Source organism: Falco peregrinus, chromosome 2, assembly GCF_023634155.1.
Source record: "Falco peregrinus isolate bFalPer1 chromosome 2, bFalPer1.pri, whole genome shotgun sequence".
NCBI lineage: Eukaryota > Metazoa > Chordata > Aves > Falconiformes > Falconidae > Falco > Falco peregrinus.
Genome location: NC_073722.1, coordinates 76,420,256 through 76,447,378, shown reverse-complemented (window position 1 = coordinate 76,447,378; position 27,123 = coordinate 76,420,256). Strand labels below are relative to the sequence as shown.

General features: G+C 59.6%; 4 protein-coding genes across 4 annotated transcripts; 1 reads left to right on the top strand and 3 right to left on the bottom strand.

Moving 5' to 3' along the window:
* Nucleotides 1-11,178: 11,178 nt before the first annotated feature.
* Nucleotides 11,179-12,513, top strand: CLDN23 (claudin 23). Its single transcript, XM_005232550.3, has one exon. It carries the CDS (start codon nucleotides 11,397-11,399, stop codon nucleotides 12,093-12,095), a length of 699 nt encoding a protein of 232 aa, XP_005232607.1. The 5' UTR covers nucleotides 11,179-11,396; the 3' UTR covers nucleotides 12,096-12,513.
* Nucleotides 12,514-13,576: 1,063 nt separating this feature from the next.
* Nucleotides 13,577-14,963, bottom strand: LOC114010828 (protein crumbs homolog 2-like). Its single transcript, XM_027779990.2, has 4 exons — nucleotides 14,834-14,963; nucleotides 14,510-14,746; nucleotides 13,964-14,387; nucleotides 13,577-13,739 (listed from the first exon to the last, which is right to left on the bottom strand). Exons 1-4 carry the CDS (start codon nucleotides 14,883-14,885, stop codon nucleotides 13,577-13,579), a joined length of 876 nt encoding a protein of 291 aa, XP_027635791.2. The 5' UTR covers nucleotides 14,886-14,963.
* LOC129783768 (low-density lipoprotein receptor-related protein 4-like) lies at nucleotides 14,902-17,577 on the bottom strand. Its single transcript, XM_055795068.1, has 7 exons — nucleotides 17,241-17,577; nucleotides 16,759-16,960; nucleotides 16,523-16,687; nucleotides 16,034-16,234; nucleotides 15,402-15,945; nucleotides 15,072-15,255; nucleotides 14,902-14,941 (listed from the first exon to the last, which is right to left on the bottom strand). The coding sequence occupies exons 1-7, from the start codon at nucleotides 17,291-17,293 to the stop codon at nucleotides 14,902-14,904; spliced, it is 1,389 nt and encodes a 462-aa protein (XP_055651043.1). The 5' UTR covers nucleotides 17,294-17,577.
* Nucleotides 17,578-17,615: 38 nt separating this feature from the next.
* Nucleotides 17,616-25,145, bottom strand: LOC101917622 (very low-density lipoprotein receptor-like). The gene is made up of 17 exons (XM_027779869.2): nucleotides 25,049-25,145; nucleotides 24,828-24,947; nucleotides 24,405-24,530; nucleotides 24,098-24,304; nucleotides 23,795-23,963; nucleotides 23,494-23,662; nucleotides 23,019-23,244; nucleotides 22,146-22,361; nucleotides 21,616-21,924; nucleotides 21,156-21,368; nucleotides 20,355-20,963; nucleotides 19,714-19,929; nucleotides 19,257-19,495; nucleotides 19,045-19,174; nucleotides 18,538-18,716; nucleotides 18,235-18,421; nucleotides 17,616-17,870 (listed from the first exon to the last, which is right to left on the bottom strand). Exons 1-17 carry the CDS (start codon nucleotides 25,143-25,145, stop codon nucleotides 17,641-17,643), a joined length of 3,642 nt encoding a protein of 1,213 aa, XP_027635670.2. The 3' UTR covers nucleotides 17,616-17,640.
* Nucleotides 25,146-27,123: the final 1,978 nt, after the last annotated feature.

Here is a 27,123-nt window from a genome sequence, read left to right as displayed (position 1 = left end):
AAGGGAAGTCTCAGGAGGGATCTTAGTCATGTATACAAATACCTGAAGGGAAGGTGTAAAGAAGGTGGAGACGGGCTTTTTTACAAGCAGAGTGCAATACTGCCTGTCCCCAGGTAGGTATCACCTATGGAGAAGGCTCATGCAGAGCGTGGCGAGAGTCCCACCAGCACCGAAACAAGTCAGGAGACACCAGTCTGATTGCTGCCAGGAATGCTGAAATGCCAAGGTACCGTGCCAGGCTGTAACGGGCAACAGGCACGGTACCTTGGCATCGGTACAAACTGGCTCTTGGGAAGTGCAGAATTAAACCACGGAGGGATGAGAAGATATACAGTATGTTTCTGTGCTATTACCTTTCCCAGGGGCTGTTTTTGCTAAGATAAGATTTGACATCTCAAGAGCAGCATCGGACAAACCCAGCCCCCCTTGGTATTTTATCACTGGGCAATGATTTATGGAGCAGTCCAGGAGCAACTCCTAGCAACTACCTAGCCAAGGTAGAAAAACCCAGCAGGATCAGAACTAGATCCCATTTTGCTTTGTAGCTATAGCTGACATCAAGCTGAACATCTTTCTGAAAGGTCAGCCCTGCAAAGACAAGCCTGCTGGCACAGTACCGGGCTAGAGCCATCAGTCACCGAGTGGAATTCTCTGTCTGGTGTAATGCCAGACAAACTCTGAACCAAAAGGGAACCTCTGTCACGAATCCTCGCACCTCCTCTAAAAATGAGCACCAGGGGTGGATACTGATCTCTTCCTGAATGGAAGGGAAAGCCTTGGTCCCTGTGCGAGGTTTACAGCTGCTGACCTTGTCTTCTAGCTATGTGGGCCTGCGTGCCTTCATTGAGATGGGCCACAATGGGACTGGGAAGGGCTGCATACACTGTGCGTAGAAAATCTGCAGAGCAGCTGAGAGCTGGAATTTGTCCTGTGAGTAAGATGAGCTCCTACAGAATGAGTTAGCGGATGTTTTAGGTGATTCATTGTCTTCTGATAACTGCCCAGGTCCTGAGGCATTGCTGGCATGCAAAAACAAGGTAAGTCTGGGTGAATCAGAGGGCTGAGGGAAGAGTATCAGTGGTAGTTAGCAAAGATGTGCACAACTTCATTCAGGAACCAAGCTGTAAACTGCCATTCCAAGGTCTGAAACTTCCTGGAAAATCTGGCTCTTTGCTGCCAGAATTGGGGTGTGCCTTGGGAGCAAGCCCCTTGCTTCATCCACCAAAGGCAGGTACTGGTGTGAAAGGCTAGAAAAGCCAGGCTGAGCTATCTGTATGTGATACTTTCTGCCCACCCTCCAAAAACATGTCCAATGAGTCCTCTGTGCGAGGCAGCAAGAGATAAGGCCTCACGAGTGCTGCCTGGATGACACTGGGTGTCTCCAAAAGTTTGGAGCACCTTTGCTCCCATCTCCTGCTGGCCTCCAGGACACAACTCCAGATTCTTTGGCCTTGGCTTCTCCACCAGGCACCTAAGCTACAATAATTTGTTTGCATCTACAACTGCCAAGGATATTTGACATCTTGAGTATCCACAGGTTACTTTGGAGAGGCCAGATGAATGGAGAGGTCTGGAGGATGAAGGAGGAAGCAAGGAACTCAGTGCCACCTCATACCTACATCACCACTAGCTTCTCACTTTAAACCAGAGGTCAGGCATTTGTCATGGAATGAAAAGGAGCAGAAAACCCAGAAGACTTTACAATGCAGCTCAGTGGCCTTGTATATGTCCCAAGGCAAACTTCATAATTATACCTTATCCTAATTACTGCTGTAGCAGCAGAGACAGCAAACAACGGAACAGGCACCAGCACCCAGGGCACCCAGGGCAGTCCTGGCCATGGGAAAGGATGCAGGCATTCCCAGCCCTAGCTATTAAATCCCAAATTCTGGTGCTCAGGAAGCTCAGCAACAAGCCTGCAAGTTCAGACATTTCAGTAAGGCTATTTCAAATGCAGTGGCAGGCCTGAGGGAGGAATGCAAGGTCAGCTCTTCTGCATGCGCTGTGCTTCCATTGTACGTATGAATAATATGGGGCCACTTCACAGGGCACCAACACCTGGCCAGAGAAAAAGGAAGGACTGCTGTGTCCAAGTGCAAGGCAGATGTGTTCCTGATGCAGAAGAATAACCCAGCTTTGGTAAGTATTGAGTATTTTCTTTTGCAGACCCATGGCAGCATTGTGTGGTACAGCCCTCCACAGTCTCTGGGCCAAACTCCCTCTCAAAGCAAGACTATTGCCAACACTGGTGCAGGCCAGACAGCTTTGTCTGACCAACACTCAGAGACCCCCACGTGCAGCAAGCCACCACCACTCGGAGGACCTGTCCCAAGGCTGCCTCTCCTCTTGGGGGAGATTTTGTTCCTAATGTCCAGGCTGAAAGCCCCGCGCTGAAGGAGCAATTGCCTCCGAGCTGCTTTTTTATAAAAGGGAGGAAAGAGGAAAAGAGAAGAGCAGAAGAAAGATCTGAGAATTAGCAAAGCTCAAAAGTTTGCAGGTGGCCTTAGGCTGAATTGACTAGCTCTGTGCCTAATGTTTGCCTTGCCAATGGTGGCTTACCAGTGAGAAGATAACTTGTATGCTGAAAAACTAGTGATGGGCATAAGAAACAGCAGTAGGAGGGTGAAGAGGAAGGACCAAGGGGTGAGACCACACCATTGTTCATTTGAGAAAAGCAAATGGAAGAAACTGATGACTCTGCTACCTTTCTTGCATTTAACTTTCACATAAAAGTTGAATCTAGAGTTGAATAACTCACTGAAGGGATCAATTACCCTCCACAAACCACCAAGATAAAAAGATAACTAGCTGAGACTTTGCAGTCTCCCTCTTAGGCACCTACAGCAAAACTCTTGCCCCGGCATTTAGCCATGACGATGAACAGAAAAGGGGTCGGGAAATGGGCCAGGATTGCGAAAGAAGAGGTTCACGAACTTTCATCTAGGTGAAATGTGTATGAGCTACAGCAAACCTCATTATCAGAGGAGGAGTCGTCTCCAGTTCCCAAGCCATGCTCTCCAAGAACTGCTGGAGGGCTAGAGTGGAACCAAGGAAATGTCACGGAACGAGGCACGGCATCCTGTTTAAAAGGCTTGAAGACAAGTTATAGATCCATATTTCAGTGTCTGGAAATGGACCTGCACACAGGATTAACTCAGAGTCACCAAGGGGTGTAGTATGGGGGCTGAGGAGCAGACAACTGGGATTTCTTAAGAACTATTTTACACCAAACCATTTAAACTTCCTCTCTCAAAGATCTGACAGATAAAGGGGAAGCAGCAGATGTGATAATTTTGACCTCCACAGAAGACTTTGTGTTATCCCATTCAGACTTCTTGTCAGAAAGGGAAATACCATCTAGATGAAAGTTGGGTGTAAAATTGGTGCAAAAATAGCACCTCGATCTGGTGACAAGAGCTATTCATGGCTTACGATCAGACTAGAAGGACACATACAGAAAGGAACAGCAGGAAAACGGTCCTGGCTTTGGTATTATTCAATGTTTCCATATTGTGGGCTAGAAGCCACGCTACGCTGCCTTACAAATATTACGGATAATGTCAAAGAAAACAAGACCAGAGGAATGCCAGAAAGTAGATTCATCAGATAACCTTAAAGACCTGGCAAAACCAGGCTATTACATCAATCAGATGAAATTCAATCAAGTCAGGTGTGAAATACCTGGAAAACAGATGGATCTAACCCAAGGAAAGAACGGGACATGGGATGACACAGGCCACAAACCAGGCAGGGGAGCAGGCTGGAAGCAAACCTGCCTCTGGCGGTGGAGGGGAGGACGTATTGCATGCGTTAAGGATGTTTGTAACTCTATTCCCATCCCTGAGTAAGTGTCAGGGACCAAATCAGTGCCACAAAGGGGTTCATAATTAGGGGATGGAGACAGTTCACCCTAGCTTTACCCTGCCTATGGCTGCCGTGTCTGTCTGCCCTCTCCTTCCTGCCCAAGTGGCTGGCAGAAGCAGGGGTGATTGGGACAGGCAGCTAGGCAGGGCCAGCTGCTCTTGTTACAGGTTAGCCTTAATGAAACTCCACTGGGTTGGGAATAGCGTTGCTTACCAAATTTCCATGCGGCACGCGGCTTATGCTTGCTTCAAGAGGGAGCCGATTCCTGGAGGGGGCTGTGGGCAGTGAGTGGCAGCCTGCCCTTGGACACCCCCAGAGAAGGGCAGCCCTGCAGCCAGCCACAAACACTGATCACCAGAGCCAGATCCATGAGAAAGTCCCATCTGAGTGGGGCACAGGCCAACGCCACCAAGTAGAAACCTCTCCTACCTGCCAGAGCAAGAATGATCAGGCCACCCCATCCTGGAGGCAAGACCATCATCCTGCAGGCCTCCACACTTTCTCAAGTGCCTAAAATCCCATCCATCCATATGATGGCTTCCCACCATCACCAGTATTAAGCCCCTCAGTCTCTGAGTGAGGGCACCCTGACCATCCCAGGGCCAACCGGCAGGCAATTTTCTACTTCATGTGAGCAGTAAGTCCTGCCAGGCACTTCATTCAGGCTGCGGCACACTGAGCATCCTTCTGGGAGCCAAGTGGTTTCTTGGAGCTTTGAAGCAGCCTGGCATTTTAGGAGAAGAGAGGATTTCTGTGACATTTCATAAAGAGCTTTCTCACCCTGGTGATTTTTTCAGCCTTTGAAATTCAGGAGCAAAAAGTCCTCCAGGTAGGGCTACCAGAGATGCTGTTTACCCAGTGATTACTCATTTTTATTACGAAAGGATAGGAACCATGGTGATCGGTGATATTCCCACTCACAGTCTCCTCCTGCCCCAGCCCGTAGGTCGGTGGGTGTTTGGCCAAACGTGTATTTGAACGTTCAAATGACAGTTCTGGGCAGCACACAACACTTTGGGATTGCAGGGGTTGCCTGGTGTCCTCCACAAGGGAACACAAGGCTAGAAAGAAGCAGACGCTGGTAGAACTGCAGCGTGCAGATCTAGAGAGGTGGGGTTTTACCTTGGTATAACAGGGAAGGCACAAGGTACCCAAGACTAGTCCTGCTCTGTCTGTACCTCTGCTTCACATTCTCTGTGGCTGGTGATTTCACTGGCTTCTCCATGCCAAAATCAACCAGTTTTGTCTCCGCTGATGTACTCACTGCCTCAAAAGTATGTGTTGATGGTATCAGGCACGTTGAAGGCAGGCTGTACTGCATGGATCTGACACCTTGCCAAGAAGAAAAGTATTTTCCTTTCACTTGTAAGATTTCTCTGACTAACCTGGAAGAGTCCTGTGCTTTCCTCCAAAGGGGGCAGAATCCTCTTGTGGAGCAAAACCGGACAGTCTGTTCACCAGCAAATCACAGGGGAGTGAGACGCAATTATCTTTCCATCCAAAACTATCAGAATAAAATACTCATAGACAAGAAGTCCCACTGTTTCTTAGTCCCCAGAACAGGCATGGGACACAGCCGCCTCCTGCCCAGCGCTTTCTCAAGAGGAAAGGTTTAAGCAGGTCTTTTATCCTGCAGCCTTGGCCATACATCCAGTGGTTTGACCCACAGAGCTGACCGAACTGCTAGAAAATACGTCAAGGCACAGTCATGAGCCATCTGCTCTCTGGTTTCAGGCCTTTGAGCCTGACGAGAGATCAAAGTACGTGCAGATGAGTCACATTTACAGCAGCTATATGAACCCCATCACAAAGCACTGCTTTTGCCTTGCCAGTTGCAACATGCTCTGCACTCATGGGTATTGGCATTGCCCTTTAGCTCCCAAGCTCTGTGGCCCAGGAACTGGACAAACATGCAATTTCCACAGCCAGACACAGCTTAAACCACCCTCTTTTCCCTGTCTGAAAAGAGCTGCACCTCCAAAACCCAGCACGAGACATTCGTGTCCAAACCACTCTCAACCATTTCAGGATTGAGTCAGACAAAAAATAGACATTGCTGCAAAAAACACTTCTTATATAAGCCTCTGGTTTGAAAGCAAAGACTCAGAAGCAGCACTGGGCAATCTGGCAAGTCCAAGTGCAGCAGTTTGGAAGTGATGGAGTTTGAGGGATGAATGAATACCTGGGGGGCGTCTAAGAAGGCTTTCAACAACTTATTCCTAGGATCTAGTCTGAGTAGTGTTCAGAGTCACAGCTGGGCTGCAGAAACAACCTCAGTGCTCACTGATGGATTTGCTGCTCCCTGCAGGTGTTAGAGGATGCTGCCCCCCAACTGCACGGGTGTATGCAGCTCCCTCACGCTGGGTTTTCAGCAGGGGAACAGCCAAGACACTTATGGGCCACAAGTCTGAGTACGACAAACTACTTCTGGGTCACAGCCCTGGCTGTGGGACCTGGCAGCACGGGGCTTGCAAGCCCTTGCACACCTGACACATCCCTGGCGTCTGATAACACCTCTAAAGCGCATCCTCGGGGCTGCCGTCACCACCAGTCTGGAGGCTGGCAGGTCAATGGGCAAATGGAAGGCTAATAAATCTGCTTGCAGAATTCACGCCCTGACGGCTGGAGGGCTGGGACAGACCTGTGTGCTGGGTGCCAACCACCACTGCCTGTGCTCTGGAGAGGACACACAGATGCCTGTTCCATATTCAGCAAGCAAGGAGGACTGCAGACCCTGTCTTGCCTGGGGGCTTGTCCTTGGCCTCCCGGCGGGCACAAAGGCAGTAGTGTGCGTGTCCAGGGAGGAAGCTGGGAGCCGCTCTGAGAGAAGCCCATTGCAACTGCAGCTGTTTGCACAATGCAGAGAGTGTCCCGGCTGCACTCGCATTCTGCCTGGCCTGTGGCTTGAAAGCAATGAGTCGCCAATGGGGAACCCCCATTTTGCACTCTTAGAAACTCCCCCCCTCCAAATTCTAGAAGAAAAAAACAGCAAAATGTAATGGTCAGAACAATATCCTTCAGCTTGGACACCTGCCTAATGAGACTTTCCTGTGGGACAGAGACTGAGGAGAGGCTTAGACGACCAGGTCTAGTGTTAAAAAACCAGTACAGGCTGTTCAAGCCCCCCTGCTTTTCTCCCAGCCTGCAGGGATTCATGGTTCCAACAGAGAGGCAAACACAGGTGGCTAATGGACCTGTCCAAGGGGCTAGACCAGAGGAAACTACAACTTCCCCCAAGTTCCCCCAGGTGCTGTTCCCAGCCAGTCCCCATCTTCTGCAACACAGAGGACACTGCCAGGCTCTGCAAAGTGAATTCTCCTAAAGTGAGAGAAAGGGAGAAGGATTCGCAGCCAGAGTTTGTTGTTGTGCCTGCTGGGCACCTGCCAGACATAGGGCAGCCCAGGGAGGTACAGCACATATGCCATGTCCGCAGACCCACCTGCCACATAGCCTGGTGTCCAGCATGGGCTGAGGTCACTTTGAACCCAAGAAGCAGTCAGGTACGATGTCACTTGCGTGACAGGCAGGCAGTGTGGTGGTATGGGAGAGAGCTTGCCATATGCGATGCAGGCAAAGCCCCAGGGTCAGCGGGATGTAAACAGGAATTACCAGCTGCAGGCTCCTGCTAAATAGCCCTGGCCCTGGGTCTTCCCCACATGGCAAACAGGATGCTGAGAGATCCTGCTGCTGAGGACAAGCCCTGCAGTGGTGAAGGGAAGGGGGTCAGAACAAACCCCTCACACGCAGGTGCTCCACCATGGTCTCGGTGTCACAAGCTCAGCAGACAGCACAGGGGCAGAGCTGCCTTTGTGCAAGGAAAGTCTTCTCTCCAGAGACACTTTTGGAAAGCTCAGCTGAACCTGGGAGTCTGGAACAGACCTAAGGATTGCAGAGGAAGCTTTGGAGACTGTTGCATGCCTGTGTCCCCCAGCTATGGTCATTTCTGGCATCAGGCAAGGCCTAGCTATTACACCAAACTCTGCTCGGTGTGATAATCCTGTAACCCAAAAGCCACTAGTCCTACCCACACTGATCCTACACTGAGCCACTGTCAACAAAGATACACTAATACTTGTCCAGTCTAGGGTCCCGTCACCACCAGTGGCTGGAACTGGACACCCAGGGAGGCAGGAAACAGGCTGAACACAGAAATATAGCCCTGAACACATTCCCAGCCTTCAACAATGCAGGGTGTCAGAGGCTGGAAGCAGCAATCTGACATCAATAGCCCATCATCGATATCTCCCCCACCCCCGCCTTCGAATCAATCTCTGGTCTGGAATCTGACCATCCTGCCCTGGTTCTTTTCCAGTTCCAGTTAGCTCAAGGCCTTCTGCTGCTCCTCTAGTTTACAAATGTGGTGTTAAAAACTAGTAAGAATAAAATGCAAGCTAATTCAACCAGACCTGGACAAAGTTTCCAACGTGTTCTTAAAGAGGTGACTTTACCAAGGTAGGAAAAACTAAGTCACAGCCTTGAAGAAGTAGGAAACACCAAGTAAGGTGGCCCTTCCCACCCAGCAGCTAGGGAAGTGTGGGAAGGAAGGCAGTTTCAGCCAGACCATTTTATCTCTGAGACCAGATGGCTTTAAATGCTTCCCCAGAGCTTGGAAAGGGCCAGGCTCTGCTTTGAATTGCTTTTCATACCACATCATTAGAAAGTAAAAGGGAAGAAATGAACAATCTATAACTTTGTGGCATCGGGAAACAGCTCTGTTAATCCTGTTTCCTTCCCCAGGTTTACTCAGGGCAGGTCATCCAGCATCAGGGCCACATCACCTAATCTGCTTATCACTGCCCTGCAATCAGGAGCCTGGGCACCAGTCCAAAGGGCAGATGCATCCTCCTGGGCATTGTTCATAAATTGGAAAGGGCCAGGTTGTTAAACCCGACCCTGTACTTAATTGCAATTCTGCCAGCACCCAGTTTCTACTTTCTGCTGTAGATCCAAGCAGTGGCCACCTCCCAAACCCAAGCCTGTAGGAGCGAGGGCAAGAGGGGCAGAGCATCACTGGGGGAGTGGACAAGAGGAGAAGGAAGGTGCTGCGGGGAGAGGCACCCTAGGGCAGGCACTGCAAAGCCCAGTGGGGGGGTACCTGTGGCACCCCTTGCATCCTGAGCAGTAGGTGTTTAGGTTTCTTGGCCTTGTCTGGGAAAAATGTGGGCAAATCCAACAAGATGCAGAATTTCTCCATCTCTAGCAGGGCTGGCACACAACCCACCCATACAACTGGGGTGGGGAGTAAAGCCCTCACCAGCCACACGGGTAACCTTAGCAAAAAACCACCTGATCTCAGGAGGAGCCAAAAGGCACTGACAGGCCTTCATCCATGCCATCCAGCTTCCTACCAGCCCTTTCCCTCTGCCTCCCTCTCTCCCAGGAGGACTACATCTTCTCACCGCCCACCTCCACCTTGCATCTAGATGGAAAGGAAAACACAGCCTGCTGCAAGAGTCAGGACTAGAAGATTTCAGGCTCTTTCAGTGCCTGCTTCAGTCAGGGGTGGGGGTCCCATAGCAGAAGGCAGCCTTGGGCAACACATCAGGCAGGCAGCATTTGCTGTGTTGGCTGGGCCCACAGCTCCAAGGGCAGTAACGGGTGGCTTGGCACGGAACCAATGGCTGGAATAGGGTAAAAGTTAAAAAAGTTAATGGGACAGAAAAAGAAACAGCAACCTCTAGCTTAGTTTTTCAGTGGAGGAGTGCCAAATTTTAGCAAACTACTAGCTGCGTACAACAAAGCCAGGTGTCCTCAGTCTGGAGCTACGCATAGCTGGCTGCCAGCATTGCTGCCCTGCAGATGTGGCTGGGGACACGGGTCCAGCCCACCCCTGCCTTCCAGCTGGGCTGAGATCCAGTGATCCACAGCTCCACAGTCATCCCTGGAACGATTTAGCACCTAGAGACCAGAAGGGCTTTGGGGGTACCTGGGGAATAGCTGTAGGACACAGGAGTGGGGAAGGGAGCCGGGGAGCAGCTGGTCCAGCACAGACCCACCCAGCTCTCCAGGTGGCCAAGGCCACAAGAGCAGCCGTGCAGAGATGCCGTGGGGCACGCGTGGGGAGCCCTCCGCATCCCCTGGGCTTGCTCATGCCGAATGAACCCACAGAGGATGCTGCCCCCTCCTGGGCTCAGCGTGACTTGCAGAAATTCAAGGAAACCTGGAGAGGCCTAAGACCGCTGCTTTGGGGGGCTCAAAACCCCACTTACGGGTTCTCAAACGCGTTGACTTCCCCCACCTATCTCAGTGGACACTCCAGGGACTTCTTCCGCCGAGAGCCAGGCTGCTGCACCCGCGGATGGCCTCCGAGCGCAGCCTGGGAGGGGAAGAGCAGGGCCAAGCTCGGGAGCGGTCCCTAAAGACCAGGGAGATGCTTGCTGGGATGAAAAGCAAGATGATGAAGGCCAGGGGCTGGGAAGATCTCCTGAGCCTGGGGAGGACCACGGGGTCCTTACCAACTGCGAGAGCTGCTAGCTTTTCATCTCAACTAATGACTTTCATAAATTAATTCAGTTGACAATAAAATAAATTCCCAGCCAGTTTAATTGAGCCATAACAGGGTCCTGTGCTTCCTCAGCAGGGCAGAGTAGGGATGGAGCGCTGCCAAGTCCCAGGGTGACGCCGAGACATCCCAGTGCCACCTGCAGTGGAGGGGGGTGTGTGTGTGACTGCCCCCGGCATCCCAACCCCGCGTAGCAAGGGGACAGCGGCGGCCAGAGCTCCCGTGGGTCCCCCAGGCTCTGGGGAGGTGCTGCCCCGCCGGCCCTGCCAGCCCCTGCCCCTACCCTCCCCTGCCCGGCCGGCCCTGCCCGCCCCTGCCGCCGCTCTGCCTGCCCCTGCCCTCCCCTGTCGTTGCTCTGCCCTGCCCGGGCCCTGCCTGCCCCTGCCCGCCCGACCCTGCCCGCACTGCCCCTGCACCGGCCCTGCCCCTCCCTGCCCGCACTGCCCCTGCCCCTGCCCCCCCGGCCCTGCCCGCACTGCCCCTGCCCCTGCCCGCCCCTCCCTGCCCGCACTGCCCCTGCACCGGCCCTGCCCCTCCCTGCCCGCACTGCCCCTGCCCCAGCCCCCCCGGCCCTGCCCGCACTGCCCCTGCCCCTGCCCGCCCCTCCCTGCCCGCACTGCCCCTGCACCGGCCCTGCCCCTCCCTGCCCGCACTGCCCCTGCCCCAGCCCCCCCGGCCCTGCCCGCACTGCCCCTGCCCCTGCCCGCCCCTCCCTGCCCGCACTGCCCCTGCCCCAGCCCCCCCGGCCCCGGCCCTGCCCGCCCGGCCCCTCCCTGCCCGCACTTCCTGCTGCCGCGGGCGCCTCCCCGCAGCCTGGGCACCGCCGGGACGGTGGCTCCGCGGGCAGCGCGCCGCACCGGGGGTGCCTGGGACCGCTGCCCTACCGCGGGACAGCGCCGGGGCACCAGTTCCACCTCTCCTGCCCCCGGGTGAGGGGGCGGCAGCAGCGAGCCCCCGCTGCCCCGCGGCCCCCACGGACGTTCCCGGCCAGCAGGAGCACGCTGGAGCCCGCTTCGCCGACCTGCCCGGCATGCGGACACCGACGGTGATGATCGTGGGGCTGGTGCTGTGCCCCTGTGGGCTCCTGCTGACGCTCACGGGCACGCTGGCACCCAACTGGAGGCAGGTGAGCCTCATACCCAACCAGCCCATTGACCTCGTCCTGGAGCACGGCATCTGGGACATGTGCAGAGAGCAGCAGAGCAGCCACGACCGCCGCTGCGGGCAGGCTGATGAGTTGGGCTACTTTGAGCAAGTACCCGTGCGGGTGGCCCAAGGGATGATGCCCACCTCACTGGTGCTCACCCTCGTGGGGTTGCTGGTGGCTACCCTGGGGGTTCGCTGCTGGCAGAAGGAACCACGGCACCCGCTGGCTGGGGCGGCAGGGCTTGTGCTGCTCCTCTCGGGGCTGCTGAGCCTCGTGCCTGCCTCCTGGTACACCCACGAGCTGTGGGCGCTGCCCGCACCGGCTGGCAGCACCCTGGTTGTAGGCTACAGCTTGGTGCTGAGCTACTTGGGAAGCTGCCTGGAGATCCTGGGGGGGCTGACCCTCGCCCTCAGCTTCCATCACTGCTGCAAGGAGCACAGGACCCCCAGGCTGCCCCCCAGCCCTGTGCTGGAGGCTGGGCCGTGCTCCACCGTTGGGGCTTACCATAATCCCCGGGATGTGCTGGAGGACGAGCGAGATGGACAGCAGAGGAGCACCCTGCCTTGTGACTCTGACTTCTAGCCCCAGTGCAGGGACAGCAGCGGGCACCGGCCAGCCTGGCTGCCTGGCACCGAGACCAGTGCTGGCTCCTGCCCCTCCAGGCTATGCCCTTCCCATGGGGTACCTCGGAGCTGGCTGGAAGCAAGACCGAGGACCCGGCTTGAATCTCTGTAACGTCCTCAAAAGACTGCTGTGCTCTAAGTCCCACAGCTGTGCCAGAGCCGTGCCAGGTTGTGGACCAGCCCTGGCTCCAGCTCTTCCATGCAGCTTTTAAGCTCATCCTCCTGCACCATGCAGCAGCTTGGGCAAAGGCAGCTCCAGTGTTCCCTTGTGACCAAGGTACAGGTTAGCACCATGTAGCCTTCAGGGCTGGGAATAGTGGAGGGGAGCACCTCCCACATGTCTCTGCTCAACTCAGGGCTGTGCAAACAGGAAAATAAATGAAGGGGAGCGTGTCTATGCTGTGGGACAGTTATGGGATTTCTGCTAGGCGGGCTGGGCTGGGAGCCAGTGGACACAGGTAACCCTGGGCTTTGCCTGAAGCAGGGAGGAAAGGTCTGTAGAAGGGGACAGGTAGCTTTTTAGCACCTTCCTTAAGGACTTTTCCCCCATGGTCAAAAATCAGCTCTGGAAGAAGTTTCTCTTTCCTTGAGTACAGCCACTTTTGGGGGGCAGAGATCACAGGGGAATAAAAATAGCACGTATTTCCCCTTTCCTCATCAGCTTGGTGGGAGGCAGTAAAACTGGTCTCACTGGTTTGTAAGGGACACTCAGGAGGTCACAGCTGCACTATAAAATCCTGCTTGGCACCCTGCATAACAGGGCAAGAGCTGAGCCAGCTTCCTTGCAAGTCTATTCAGCCAGATTTCTGCCCCAGGTGAGCCCAAAGCACCCTGGTCAGCAAGCCTTGCTGCAGGGGGAGGGTGCATCAAGATGCCCTGAGTGTGGTTAAGGGATGGTACAGGATGCACCCTGCAGCAGGAGATCAGATTCAGGTGGCTCAGAGAGTTTGTCAGGGTTGGAGACTTCCCGAAAAACCTCCCAAAGCTTTTTGCTCTGGACTGCAAGTTCTCTAGAGCTTAGAAATCTGGGAAGAGCAAACCAACCTCTCCTCCCCGGCCCACACACAAACTACAATGGCACTAGAGGTGCTGCACAACGTTCCTTTATGAAAATACAGTGTTCGGGTGAGATGGTCCCTTCCTCAGCGGGGCTGGCAGCTCCTGCAGAGATCGTAGACAGGTGCATCAGGGATGAGTCAGAGCCAGCCTCCCTGGGCACACCGGGCACCTTGGCACAGGGCCTCCGGCCACAGGCGGAGGGGACAGCCCCTGTACCAGCTAGACTCCAGGCACCCCCAGGTCTTGTCCCTCTTCCCCAGCTTGCCTCAAGAGTGGGCACCATGCCAGCACTGGGCCTGGGGAGGGATCTGCATGGCGGGTGTGTGTGTGGGGGGGGTGCTGGGGGTGTCCTTGGGGCACCCCAGCATGGCAGTGGGGTCCCTACCAGGGCCTCCACCAGATGCTGCTCACCTCTTTCCCATCGTAAGCTTCATTCACAAAGGTATCACTCTTGGGGGGAAGCTCTTCCTCCTCATCCTCTTCCTCAGGGTCACTTTCGCGATGGTACAAGGTCAGCACCCGAGTGGAGGCAGTGCTTGAGGTCCTGGGGAGAGAAAAAAAAAGTACCTTGATGATGGCCTGGCCATCTTCTAGAGATGGGGCAGATCCCAAAGTCCTGCCACAACCCCTGGTAATAGTCTGCTGGGGTGACTGGAAGTTTCCACATAGCCCAGGAATGCCCCAGGACACCATGCTGTCCCTGGGCAGGGAGACCCTGTCCCTCTCCAGCCCCAGTTGTACCAGGCGCGGTCGAGCCCCAGAGCTCACCTCCTCCGCCCGTCCCGCCTCCGCATGTAGGCCAGGGCCCCCACAGCAGCAGCAGTGAGCAGCAGGAGCACAGCCACCCCCAGGACGATAGGTCCTGCCACGGGCTGCACCTCTGCCTCCTCGCAGTAGTCGCCACGATAGCCCAGGGCACAGTGGCAGGTCACTCGCCCAGCCTCGATGGCGCAGTCCCCACGCAGGTTACACGTTTCGCTGCTGCACGGCATGGCCCCCAGCACCTCCTCAGTGCTGGGGGGTTCCAGGAAGGGCTTTCCATACTCCCATGGGCCAGAGGTGGTGGGCAGGCTGGGGCCGGGCTGCCGAGGCTTGGGTGCAGCTGTGGGTAAGGCTGGTTTTTGTTCTTCCACATGGGACATTCCTGATGGTGCCACCACGGGGACCTGTGTTCCCATCTCTATGGAGGGACCTGGAGGGAGATCGGCAGAGACCCAGGTGAGACCCCCTTTCCCAAACTGGGAGACACTGGGCAGAGCCCCCCTGTGCCCAGCCAGGCCCCCCTGTGCGCCCCGGCTGTGGGCAGGCACTCACAGTCAGCCTCATCAGAGCCATCAAGGCAGTCGGGGCGCCCATCGCAGACCTGCTCTCTAGAGATGCAGCCCTGGAGGTCAGGGCAGGCCTGGAGCGGGGCTCGGCAGGGCAGTGCCAGCGTGCACGCCACCCCACGCACCAGGTGGTAGCCGGGGGAGCAGCGGCACAGCCGCCCTGTGGGGTTGGGCAGGCACAGCTGGGCACAGCCCCCGTTGTTCTTTGCACAGCCGTTGGTGCCTGCCAAAACAGCACAGGTTAGCACGGTCGTTGCAGGGCATGGCTCAGCCCCCTAGATGCCCCGGGCTGGGGCAGCCCCAGACCCACCTTCCTGTGAGAACTGGCTGTAAATCCTCATGGCGACCAACTCCTGCTCCATGGGGAACCACCAGCTCTCAGCCCGCTCCAGCCGACTGTGCCAGATCTTGCTGGAACCTGGAGAGACATGGGGTCAGCATTGCTGCACATCCCCCTACAAGGGTGCAGGGGGTGGGAGGTGGGGTCCCCCAGCCTGCCCTTCACCCCGGGGAGGAGCAGCCTGCACCCCACAGGGACTGGCAGAGACCCCTGTGTCCTGGTGCAGTAGGAGGAGCCGGACAAAGCACAGCAGATGGACTCGCCATTGTTTGAGGTCGTGCTCCAGAGCAGGAAGCCTTCTCCGATGGCAAAGAGCGAGAGGCCGTGCAGCCCTTCCCGCACCACACGATAGTGGGATCCATTCAGCTCAACGCTGCTGATGGTGCCTCTCTCTGCAGGGCACAGATGTGGGGACATCAGATGGGGGGGCACAGAGGGCTCCAGGCTGCCCCTCAGGGCTGTGCCAGGCTGTGCCCTGCAGACTGAGCGCCTGCACCACTGCTGGCCCTAGCGATGCCCCGGCCCAGCCCACACTCACCACAGTCCGCCCAGTACAGCCGGGTGCCAATACCCCCGAAGGCAAGGCTAGTGGGAGCCCAGGCTTTCCTCCAGACGGCTCTGCGGTTGGTGCCATCCATGGCTGCGCACTCCACCGCAGCGCCCGGCCTGCGGCTGCCAGCCGCCGTGACAAAGCACATGCTGGAGGCACGAGGGCTCAGCGCCAGCCAGGCGGCACCCTGCAGCCCCTTGCTGAGCAGCTCCAGGGCCCACCGTCCCCCGGGAGCTGCCACATGGATGCTGGGCGGCTGCCCCCCAATCCAGTACAGGTTCCCACTAAGCCAGTCCAGGGCCAGGGATGTAACGGTGCCCTCCACAGCCACCACCAGCTTCCAGGACAGCCGGCCCCAGTCCTTCAGGCGCAGCAATCCGATGGAGTCGCCCCCCACCTCTGCAAAGTACAGGCTTTTGTCTTTCACCGAGTAGTCGATGGCTGACAGGCGGCCCACCTTGGCCAAGGGCAGGGCCTGGTGCGGGGGAAGGCCTTGGGATCCAGCCGTCGTGGGCAGGTCCTTCAGGTAGACCTGGAGGAAGGAGGCAGCACTAGGAGGGGGACCCCACTCTGACAGCAGGAGGACAGCAGCCCCCAGGGCCAGCTCCAGAGGACAGTACCTGTGTCACGGCTGCCGGTGACACCAGGAGGGCAAAGGCCGAATCATGGAGGGGCAGGCAGGTGGTCTCATTGGTGGCCAGTGTCAGCCCAGTGGGGCAGCGGCACTGCCCAGCACGCCCGGCGCTCAGCAGGCACAGGTGGGAGCAGCCACGTGCCGCACAGGGGTTGGGGACCATAGGGCGCAGGGCTGGGTGCATCACCTGCGGGAAGGGCAGCCTCAGCCTCACAGCCCCGTCAGCACCCAGCAGCGGGGCTGAGCACAACTGACACCACGCTGTGCTCCCGAGGCCCAGGCACAGCCCAGCTGGGGCAGGACGGTGAGGCAGAGATGCTCAAAGAGGACCAGAGACCCTTGACCACAGGTACCGCTGCCCAAGGGCCGTACAGAGGTCCCCAGTGCTCTGCACTCAGAGGACAGCAGGGTCGTGCAGGGTCTGAGCCCCAGCAGAGCCGGAGCAGCAGGGTGCAGGGATCCCCCCCGTAGGTACCTGCAGGCCATGGGGCTGCCCGTGTCGCTTGAGCAGCACGGTCCTGTTCTTGCCACTGGCCTTGTCCACGTGCTGCACAGACCATGCCTTCCTCTCTGACCAGTAGAGCTGTTCCTCGCACACCACCGCCGCAAAGGGGCTCCGGACCCAGCTCAGGTGCAGGACCTGGCAGAGAAGCCATGAGCGCCCAACCCCAGCCCCTGTCAGGGCCCCATAACCAGAGCCCCACCACACACCTTCACACTGGTGCCATCCAGGTGTGCAGAACCGACACTACCCAGCTTCTCATCCAGCCAGAAGATCCTCCAGGTGGGAAGGTCGAGGGCCAGTGCTGTGGGCCAGCCCAGCCCCTGGGCCAGCAGCACGTGCCGCTGACTCCCATCCATACTGGCCTTCATCAGCCGCGGGTGGCTCCCCACTTCTGACCAGTACAGCAGCCTGGCGGGAAGAGAGGTGCTGGCCCCTGGACCTGCCACAGCACGATCCCAGTACCAGGGCAGCCCAGAGGAGCAGTGTGGAGTTCCCATCCCATCCGGGACACACTGAGAGCTCCCCAGGACAGGACAGGTGCCTGGGCTCCTTCTTCCCCAGTTGCACAGCCCCCGACAGCACCCGGGTGAGGCCATCCCAACTCTTCCCCACCCCATCACCTGCCTCTGTGGAAGAAAATGGGGCAGGGATGGCAAGGAAGTCCCAAGCCTTCCTGTCCCAGCCTTACCCTGCCAGAGGCTGAAGCACAAGGGAGTGGGGCTGGTCCAGATCTCCATCCATCACCACAGTGTAGTCTGGTATCCCTCGCCAGGCAGCCCCCAGGTGAGTGGCCAGCACCTGCCCTGCTGCCCCATCTGTCCAGTACAGGTTTCTCCCAAGCCAGTCCACTGCTATACAGTCTGATCTCACACCTGCAATGCTCCCAAGAGTCAGCACCCATGGGTTACAGCTGCATGGCCTTCTGGCACAATGCTCCCAGCCCACGTCCCCTCCATCCCAGGAGCTCCAGCTTCCCCCAGCCCTGCTCCCACCAGCACCTCTCCATGGAAGGGGACACAGTCTGGCACCCCGCTGCTGCCTGGAGATCGCACAGCCATGGAGATGCCGGCCCTGCTAACCCCACGCTGTCACAGCCCACCTTTCACTACTGTGCCTTTCTTGCCCAAGTCAAGGCCCTGCCAGCGGATGCTCTCTGTGGCCAGGTCCATCCAGAAGACTTTCCTCTCCACCAGGTCATAGTCGAGTGAGAAGACAATGCGATCCTTGTCAGTGGCCAGCAGAATCTCCCAGTGCCCACTCCGCAAGCCATAGGAGAACAGCTCTGACTGCACAGCCACCAGCAACATGGGCTCTGGTCCTGGAGCAACACAAAGCCACCCGGACCCTGCTCAGCACTGGTGGCCCTGCAGCCCCAGCGCATGCAGGCAGGGAACATGGCACTCGCAGGCGTCGGAGCCTGCTGGGACTTGGCCCTACTGCACAGCATGCTCCCCAGCTAGTGCAGGTAGATTTGCTGACTGGCCACGGGCTGGCAAGCAGCAGCTCACAGCTGAGTGGGGCCTTGGGGGCCACGTAGCAGAGGGGACAGGGCCATCTGCAGGACTACAAGGCTCCCCATGGGGAGCATGCACAGGGGGACAGGTACCCACCAGCTCCTGGTGTACCCTAGAGCGCCAGGGACACTCGGCACTGCTGAAGCGCTGGGCTTAAGCAGGGCTTACCGGTGAGTTTGCAGACACGGCCGTCGGGCTCCAGCAGGTAGCCAGGGAGACAGGCACAGCTGTAGGACCCCGGCGCATTGAGGCACGTTTGGCTGCAGGCTCCATCACCCCGCTCCACACACTCGTCTATGTCCACACAGGACAGACCGTCCTCGGCCAGGCGATAGCCTGGGTCACACCAACACCGCTGTGGGGAAAGGGACTGTCAGGGTACCCCCCTGGGGACACATGAGGCATCCTCCTGCAGCTGGACCAGGGCAGCATGACGGGGCAAGCCCCTGGCCCAGGGCTGCTGACACTCACAGGGCCCTGGGGCGAGGGGTAGCAGAGGTGCGCGCAGGACCGCTGGCAGGGCACAGAGCAGTTCCCCCCCTCATCTGAGCCATCCACGCAGTCCTGCCGTCTGTCGCACACCAGGGATGCATTCAGGCAGGCCCCCAGCCCACACGGGTACTCGTGGCTCTGGCAGGGAGCAGGCTGGCCTGCAGGGACATGCGGGGAAGGCTGCCCTGAGCCTTGTCCATCAGCTCCCTTTGCTCAGCTGGGGCAGAATCAGTGGCTCCCACAGGGTGCCTCAGAGCTCACTGCAGTCACGTCCAGAGCTGTGCCTGCAGTCTGGCTTCAGGCTATCCTAATCCCAAGGCCACCAGCCCTACAGGCATCACAGCTATCTAGGGCCTGGAGCCACCACAGATGCTGAGAAGAGGCCTTTCACCTCAGCACAGACACATACCCCCTCCCTCCATGCTGGGCACCCACCAGCCACCCCCGGGTGAGACACAGAGGGGATAAAAGCAGGGTCTTGCTCACAGCCAGCCTCGTCACTGCCATCCGTGCAGTCACGTTCCCCATCACAGCGCCAGACATCAGGGATGCACCCACGGCCATGGGAGCATCCCCACTGCTGGTCCCCACACGGCTCTTCCTCCCAGGGACAGCCCTGCAAGAACAAAGGGTGAACAGGGCCACCAGCCCTCCTGGGAGCGAGCGGGGACATGCTGTGTCCCCACCACCCCACTCACCTGCTCATCTGTGCCGTCCCCACAGTCAGCAGTACCGTCACAGCGCCAGGCCTCTGGCACACACTCCTTGCTGTGGGGACATGCCACCTCACCGGTGCGACAGAGCAGCGGCCGGGGCACGGTGCAGCCTTCCTCATCCGAGCCGTCCCGGCAGTCATGGTCTCCATCACAGCGCAGGGCCAGGGCCACGCACTGCCCACTCCGGCAGGAGAACTCAGCCGGGCCACACTCCTTCGGCACTGTGAGCAGGGACAGGGCTGAGCAGGGGCACCATCCCTATCCCCGTCCCCATCCCACCAGCACAGACATGGCACTGAGCAGGGCACGGCTCCTCTGGCTGCTTGGCAGGTTGCCCCAGGCAGTGCCTGCTCCTGGACCCACGGGAAACCTGGTGCACCCGGCTGTGGGGGCAGACCACCCCCAGAAGCCCCCATCCCATCCGGCCCCAGACTCTCACCACAGCCCTGCTCATCGGTGTAGTCCAGGCAGTCGGCATGGCCATCGCACAGCCAGCTCTCGGGGATGCAGCGGGTGGCGGTGTCACAGCGCAGGGCGCACTCCGGTGTGGGGCTCCAGCAGCCTGTCTCATCTGAGGCGTCAGGGCACTGTGGTGTCCCATCGCAGCGCTCCCTGGCCTCAATGCAGGTGGCTCCGCTGGCACAGTGGAAGGCTCCTGGGGAGACAAGGGGCCTGGCTAAGTCTGCAGCAGGCAGCCAGGGTGCCCAGACCTCTGCTAGCCCCCCAGCAACCTAGACTGGCTCCACACTGCAGTGACAGGGCTTGATCCCTCTCTAGTCAGTGCATCTCTGACAGCCTAGCTCCCGAGCAAGGTGACCGAGGCAGTCTCAGCTCAGCCACATCTAGGTCACTGCAAGCAGTGGGGCCAGCCCTGTCCCCTTCTGACAGGGCCTCCAGCCCAGTGCCAAGCTCAGAAGAAACCAGTATGCCACATCAGAAGCATGCCACATCACAAGCACCAGAGCCCAGGACACACTTAGACCTTCCCAGATCCCGATCCCACCAACCCCACCAGAAAGCAGCCATAAGCCCTGGTACAGGGCAACCCAGCTGTGCAGGTGACTGAAGAACGGCTCCTACCTGGGGTGTCACAGAGCTGAGCACACCTGTCCTCATCAGAACCATCTGCACAGTCCTTCTCCCCATCACACACATACTCTTGGGCCACACACTCGGTGCCATCATGGCAGGGCACGTGTGTGCGAGGACAGGACAGATGGAGAACTGGGGTCAGGGGGTGCGCAGAGCTGGACGGGAGGGGTGGGGTAGGTGGTACTACCCGTGCAGGACTGGTTGGGTACTGGGTGGTAGCAGCTGCTCTTGGGGCAGAGGTCTTGGCTGGCAAGGACCGAGTGGTGGCGGTGGTACTGGTGGTGGCTGGCCGCACAGTGGTGGTCTTGGTTGGTGTGGTCCGGGCAGTGGTTGGTGCAGGGGTGGTCTTGGTTGGTGTGGTCTGGGCAGTGGTTGGTGCAGGGGTGGTCTTGGTTGGTGTGGGCTGGCTGGCAGTTGTTGGTGTTGTGGTAGCCTTGCTGGTTGGTGGAGGAGTAGTGGTGAGTGCAGTGGTGGTCTTGCTTGGTGTAGGTCTCCTGGTGGAGGTTGCGGGCTGAGCAGCAGTGGTGCTTGTGGTTGTCTTCATAGGGATGGTCACAGGTGGAGGGAGTGGCAGGGCAGACCCCTTGCTTGGTGGCACTGGCAGAGGCACAGGCATGGGAACATGAGCCTGGATTTGGGGCTGTGCCCTCCCCACAGCCTGGGCACCTCCAACAGCACCCGGCATGGCCACCAGCAGCCGGGCACCCAGCCCCAGCTCAGAGCAGTACAGCCACCCAGCCCCATCAGGTACACCACCAGCACCAGGCACAGCGCCAGGGCCACTCTTACCAGCCTGCAGCTCTGAGCCCACGAAAGCCACCACTCCCTGCACGCCTGCTGCCGGCACGGACAGCAAGAGGGCCAGCGTCCTCCGGTCCCACAGCAGCAGAGCTGTCCCGTTTGCCGACACCAGGTATGGCTCGAAGGCAGCCACGAGGCCGTGGGACCAGCTGGGTGCCAGGGTGACTGCTTGCCGCTTGGTCAGACTGAGCGCCCGCAGGCCTGTGGGGCAGAAGTATGGTAGGACCCTGGGGCCTGCAGGAACCCCTTGTGGCTCACCCCACGCCCCCAAAGCCCACAGCTATGGCAGGGACCTCATGGCTGAGGCCAGGGGCTCGGCCATGGGACAGAGGCTGTCCCACGAGCACCCCACTGCCCAGGCAGGGACCTGCTGCATGTAGGACATGGCTGTCACTCCTGCCTGTGGTGACTGCCTCCGCTCTCTGCTCCAGATACCGCCAGGGCTCACCCAGGGCTGAGCTCCAGAGCAGGGTGAAGGCTCTGCTATCCATGGCCGCAGGCAGGTCTCCAGGCCACGTTTCGTTCCAGACATCCCACGGAGCACCTCCAGACAGGCTCAGCTGCTGCAGGGGCTGCCCACGGGCTAGCCAGTACAGCGTGCCCCGCCGCCAGTCCAAGAAGAGGTGCTGGATGCTGCTGCGAGCACGGTGCAGGATGCGTGGGGACATGTCAGATGCCCGGATCACCCCGATGTCCCTCCGGTTACATGCAAGCCAGTACAGGTCCCCTGAGCGGATGTCCACACGGGCAGAGCAGACTGGGCAAGAGTAGGTGAGGGAGCAGTTATGGGGCTGTCCCATGACCCTTCTCCTCCACCTGGGTCCCCCCTGCCCCTGAAACATGCACAGCCGCCCAGTGCTTTGGCACGGCCTCAGTGTGGGTGCCATGGGACTGCTGTGCTCTGCACCCAGGAGACTCTCAGGTCTCAGGGAGCACCAGGAAGGGCAGCGTGCCCTCTGCCACTCCATAGGGTCTCACCTGGCAGCCTAGTCGCAATGGCCTCTCTCCTGCCAGGGTGCCCTACAACACGCAGCAACGTCCCATAGTCATCTGTCCCGTAGAGCACTGACCTCTGCCAGTCCACATCTTGCAGGTGGAGTGGCTCCTTCCACTCCTGCACCCGTCTGCTGTGTGCTCCAGGGCCCACCTGCACCAGGAAGATGGCCTCCCCTGATGCATACACGATGGACAGCTCTGCAGGGTACAAGGGCAGTGTGTGAGCATGGCCCCAGGGGCAGTGGATGGGGTTGCCAGCATGAACAAAGAAACGTAACAGCACTGGTGTGTGCTGGGAACATCATCCCATCCCTCTGACTCCCACAGGGATGCATCCCACCCCAGACAGCCAAGCCCACCTTGCAGACCCTGCTCACCTGTGCACTTCCCCGAGGGCAGGAGGAAGAGCCCCTCTGGACATGCACACTTGTAGCCCCGAGGGTGCACAGGGGACAGGAGGCAAAGGTGACTGCACAGGCCTGGAGCACACGCAGCAGTGTCCCCTGGGAGAAAGGGAACATTAGAAGCTCAGGCAGCCATGACTCCCCCTGCCCCCGCCCCCCCTCCCGATCCCCAAAAGCCACAGGCTGTCCTGGGGCTACATACGGGCCCCAGGCAGGGTAGTACTGTCACATCAGGTAGGAGAGCTGAGCTCTACCCAAAGCCATGGGACTCAGCAGCTTTCCTAGGGGTTCATATGTCCCCTCTGGCGCAGCTCCTCGCCACAGAACCAGGAGAGCCATCGCACAGGTCCTAGCGATCTCCAGGACCCAGCACAGCTTCCCCTAGCACCCAGTGAAGTGGCAGGGGTGCTGCCAGCCCTGCACTGGTGTGGACGCCCAGCAGGGTACTCACGGGGAGGCTGCTGCAGTGCGTGTAACACAGAAAAAGCTGAGACAGGGGCACGGAGCAACACTGCATGCTCCTGTGGAGAGGTCCAGGTGGATGACACCAGCTCTGTGCCATCGGTCCAGAAGAACCGGCTCTCGAACACAGCCAGGCTCAGTGGCTCCGTGTGGCTGCGCAGAACACCAGGAAAGGAGTGGCGCCCGCTGCCATCTATCCGCAGCGTCTCGATGGACTGGGGACAAGGCAAGGCACAGTGACCATGTGGCACCCCCACACCCAGGCACTGTCCACAGCCACAGGGGCTCACAGAGGCTTCTTCCCCCCTCCCAGCCCAGGGACATGGGCCAGACCTGGGCATGGCTCCCTGCTTGCACCCATGCCTTGGCCATAGCCACAGGGGAACAAGGACCACCCTCCCCACTCCCACCCCATCGCCTGCCAGCACCTGGGTGGTCAGAGCCCTGCTGCCCCACATTCCTACCTCCTTGTACTCGCTGATCCAGTACAGCCTGCCAGCCACATGGTCCAGATTCAGCCCCACAGGCTCCTCCATGGACACCACTGTGAGCTCCCGCCGGTTTGACCCGTCCATGCCGGCTGTAGCAATGACTGTTCGGCCCCTCGGCCCGCGGTTGACCCAGTACAGTGACCTGGGGGCAGGCACTAAGCACCCACTTCATGGCATAACACCAGTGCTGCCACAGCCCCACAGCAGGCACAACACAGCACCGGCATCGCTCGCTGAGGAGCGCGGAGCCAACCCTAGCTTACTCGCTCCTCACCTTGCAGCTGGGTGCACTGTCAGCTGCTCTGGTGCCACATCCTTCCCCAGCACTGTCACATAGCCCCGACCATCGCCCAGTGCCGCACAGATGGCTGCAGGGTGGCTGCTGGCCCAGTACAGCTGCCCAGTGAACCAGTCCACAGAGATGCTGTTCACCTCCCCAGCATCTGCAGAGACAGAGCAGTTTAAGGCACACTGTGCTGCTCTAGGCTGGGAGGCAAAACCCAGGCTGACTTTTCCTCTAGGGAAAAGGCAGGGCTGAGGTGGCAGACCAGCTCTCAGCACCCTCGCTCCTCCTCACCTGCATATAGGGGCTGTGTGCCCTTTCCCGGGTGGCGAGCACGGAGCTCGCCCTCCTCTGTCAGCCAGTAGTAGGTTTCTCGGAGCAGGTCGTACACCAGGGCACGGGGTTCGGTCTCAGTGGAGAGCAGGGGCCGGTAGGCTTGGGTCCGCACATCCAGAAGGGCTAGGTCCTGCCCCACAGCCACCAGGACCTGTGTCGCGTTGTCTGCCAGGGCAAGGGAGATGTCACCCGGTTAGCAGGGATGTGGTTAGCTGGGGGCACTGCCCAGCCCCTCAGACAGCCGGGGCTCCCCAGCAAACCCTACCTGCCACTTCGCAGGTGGTGCCATGCCACAGGGTGTAGCCCTGGAGGCAGGCACAGCTGAAAGCGCCTGGGGTGTTGTGGCACAGCTGGCTGCAGGGGCTGTACTCCAGGGAGCACTCGTCCACATCTGTGGGGACAGGCACAGCCAAGAGCCTGCCGCGTGGCTGGCTAGCTACTCCCAGACAGCACTCATGCTGCTCCCCAGGGACTACGGGCAAAGTTCCCTAGATACCAGCACCTGGGCCCCAGCCCCGTAATGCACCAGCTGCCGCTGGGATGTCACCCAGACACAACCTTTGCGGGCCCAGGCATGACACACGGGTAGCAGCAGGGATGAGGCAGGTGTTCCTGCATAAGCACCGGCTCTGGCGGGACCCCACTCTCAGTGTGTGCCCAAAGCGTGTGCAGCCTGTCCCCTCCTTACCAGCACAGCTCTGCCCGTCCGCCTGCAGCTCCCAGCCAGCCCCGCAGGAACACTGCACTCCCCAGTGCGTGTCAGCACATGTCTCCATGCAGCCCCCATTGCGTACAAAGCAGCTCCGACCTGCAGGGACACAGCGGAGGGGTGATAAGACACAGGACAGTCCTGTGGCTGCCCCCGGCCCCAGCCACGTGGGCAGTGGCCAGCAGCTCCACGCAACTCACCACATGTGCTGGGCTCATCGGTGCCGTCCAGGCAGTCATCCTCATCATTGCACATCAAGGACTCCAGGATACACTTCCCCTCGTCGCACCGCACCATGCCAGGTGGGCAGGGGGCTATGGCACACACAGCTCATGTCAGGAGGGCAGACCGATACCAGGTGGGCACAGGGGAAGCCATGGGTCCCAGACTTCTGGGGAGGCCCCGCAAAGCACAAACAGGTTCCTGGGATGCTTGCCACCATCCCAAGGGGAGCTGAGGCCCAGGAAGGAAAAGTACCCCCCTGCCTCACACACGGCCTAGGCAGGTCTTGCCGCACTGAAGAGCATCCAGCAGGCTTGCTTACCGCAGACGTCTTCATCCGATGAATCGCCACAGTCATCAACCCCGTTGCACTTCCACTCAGCCATGATGCACACCCTGTTCCTGCACTGCCACTGCCCAGGCAGACAGGGCTGCTGGGGACACCCCTCCTCATCCCAGCCATCCTCACAGTCCTGGTGCCGATCGCACAGCTCCCAGTGTGGGATGCAGTGGTGGGTGCCGGGACATTGCACCTTCTTTGCTCCGCACACTGAGGGAAGACAGCAGCACTTGCACCGTGCCCTGTGCCCCCAGCCACCCACACTCGGCGTCCCCAGCAGAGGCTACATACCACAGTCCTGCTCATCAGAGCCATCCAGGCAGTCAGCAGCACCGTCGCAACGCCAGCTGCTAGAAACACACCGGCCGTCGTCACACTGCCAAACATGGGGGTCTCCACCACAGGCAACATCTGCAGGGACAGCACCCCATCACAGGGACCAGCACAATCACAGGGGTCCCCTTCATCCTGGCATGGGGCAGGTACCAGCAACGCCCAAGGGGCTCTGCCACGGGGCTGGCCCACAGCAGCCCCCAACAGGGCTTTCTGGCGTGGGATACAAGAGGCGTCCCCACGCCACAGACATCCCCCAGGAGCTCTGGGGCACACAGGTCCCTGCAAGGTGCCACACTGGAGCCACTGGCAGAGCCAGCAAGGAGTGAGGTGCCACTGGCCTGCCCCCCCCAACCCCAGGAGCACCAGGGTCCCTCAATGCCTGCATAGCGCAGCTCCCCGCAGCCCCCCCACGAGAGGGGAGGGGTGTCAGCTTCCCCCGCTCACCACACTGCTCATCTGTCCCGTCAGGACACTGCCGCTCGCCATCGCAGAGCCAGGGAACAGGGATGCAGCGGTCACCGCAGGTGGCCTGGCGTGAGGCTGAGCACGTTGGGCCGGCGGGCGCTGCGGGAGGGAGCCGGGGCCGCCGTCAGCCCGGGCGGCTGCACCGAGACCCGCTGCGATACCCCCCCCCCCCCATCAGCTCCCTGCGCGGGGGTCCCGGCACAGCCCCGCGGACGGGGGTCTGATCCCAGCCAGGGGCACCCCAGGACTGCCTGCGGGGCTGCGGGAAGAACTGCAGCCTCTCGCTCCCCCCCAGCGATGGCAGGGACCTCCAAGCCCCCTAAACAGCGGGACGGGGCTCCTCGGGGCGCAGGGACCCCCCCAAGCTCTCAGGGCGGGCAGGATGCCACAGGGGGCAGGGACCCCCCAGCAGCCCATAGAGGGGGGCTGCGAGCATCCCTGAGGCGGCGGGCGCCCACCGCAGCCCCTCGGGATGGGACCGAGTCCGATGCCCCCCCTCCCTCCCGGTCCCTGCTCACGGGCGCGGCGGGTCCCGGCGCCGGCGGCGATCCCGGCCAGCAGCAGCGGCGGCGGCAGGAGGATGCTGAGGAGCGCGAGCAGCAGGCGGAGCGGCGGCGGGGGGCGGCCCATGGCGGCGGCGGAGGGGCGGCTCCGGGGACCCGGCCGGCGGAGGGGAGCGCGCTGCCGCCGCCGTCGCCTTTATGCCCGGTCGCGGGCAGCCATTGGGCACCGCGGGCACCGCCCGCCCCCGGCGGAGACCCCGGCCCGCCCCGCCACCGCGGGGGCTGCGCCGGGCTGCCCGGGGGGGGCTCCAGGCGGGGGCCGGGGGCCGGCGGCCGCGGGCGGGGCAGGTGCGGCCCCAGGCCGGGCACGCTCGGGGCCCCGCCGCCCCCCAAGAGCCGGGGAGGGGGC

Excerpts from the sequence above, each read along its gene's own strand:
- LOC114010828 (XM_027779990.2), bottom strand. The coding sequence starts at position 14,885 with ATGGAGCAGGAGTTGGTCGCCATGAGGATTTACAGCCAGTTCTCACAG. Across the intron at positions 14,747-14,833 it reads CAGCCAGTTCTCACAGGAAG|GCACCAACGGCTGTGCAAAG; the intron begins GTGGGTCTGGGG and ends CTGTTTTGGCAG. Across the intron at positions 13,740-13,963 it reads AGGCGGGACGGGCGGAGGAG|GACCTCAAGCACTGCCTCCA; the intron begins GTGAGCTCTGGG and ends TTCTCTCCCCAG.
- CLDN23 (XM_005232550.3), top strand. The coding sequence starts at position 11,397 with ATGCGGACACCGACGGTGATGATCGTGGGGCTGGTGCTGTGCCCCTGT.
- LOC101917622 (XM_027779869.2), bottom strand. The coding sequence starts at position 25,145 with ATGGTGCGGTGCGACGAGGGGAAGTGTATCCTGGAGTCCTTGATGTGC. Across the intron at positions 22,362-23,018 it reads CGCACTGCAGCAGCCTCCCC|AGCTGTCCATCGTGTATGCA; the intron begins GTGAGTACCCTG and ends TGTACCCTGCAG. Across the intron at positions 19,930-20,354 it reads TCAGCTCTGTGACACCCCAG|GAGCCTTCCACTGTGCCAGC; the intron begins GTAGGAGCCGTT and ends TTGTCTCCCCAG.
- LOC129783768 (XM_055795068.1), bottom strand. The coding sequence starts at position 17,293 with ATGGATGGAGATCTGGACCAGCCCCACTCCCTTGTGCTTCAGCCTCTG. Across the intron at positions 16,961-17,240 it reads GTGCTTCAGCCTCTGGCAGG|GCTGCTGTACTGGTCAGAAG; the intron begins GTAAGGCTGGGA and ends TCTTCCCGCCAG. Across the intron at positions 15,256-15,401 it reads GCTGTACTGGGCGGACTGTG|AGAGAGGCACCATCAGCAGC; the intron begins GTGAGTGTGGGC and ends TGTGCCCTGCAG.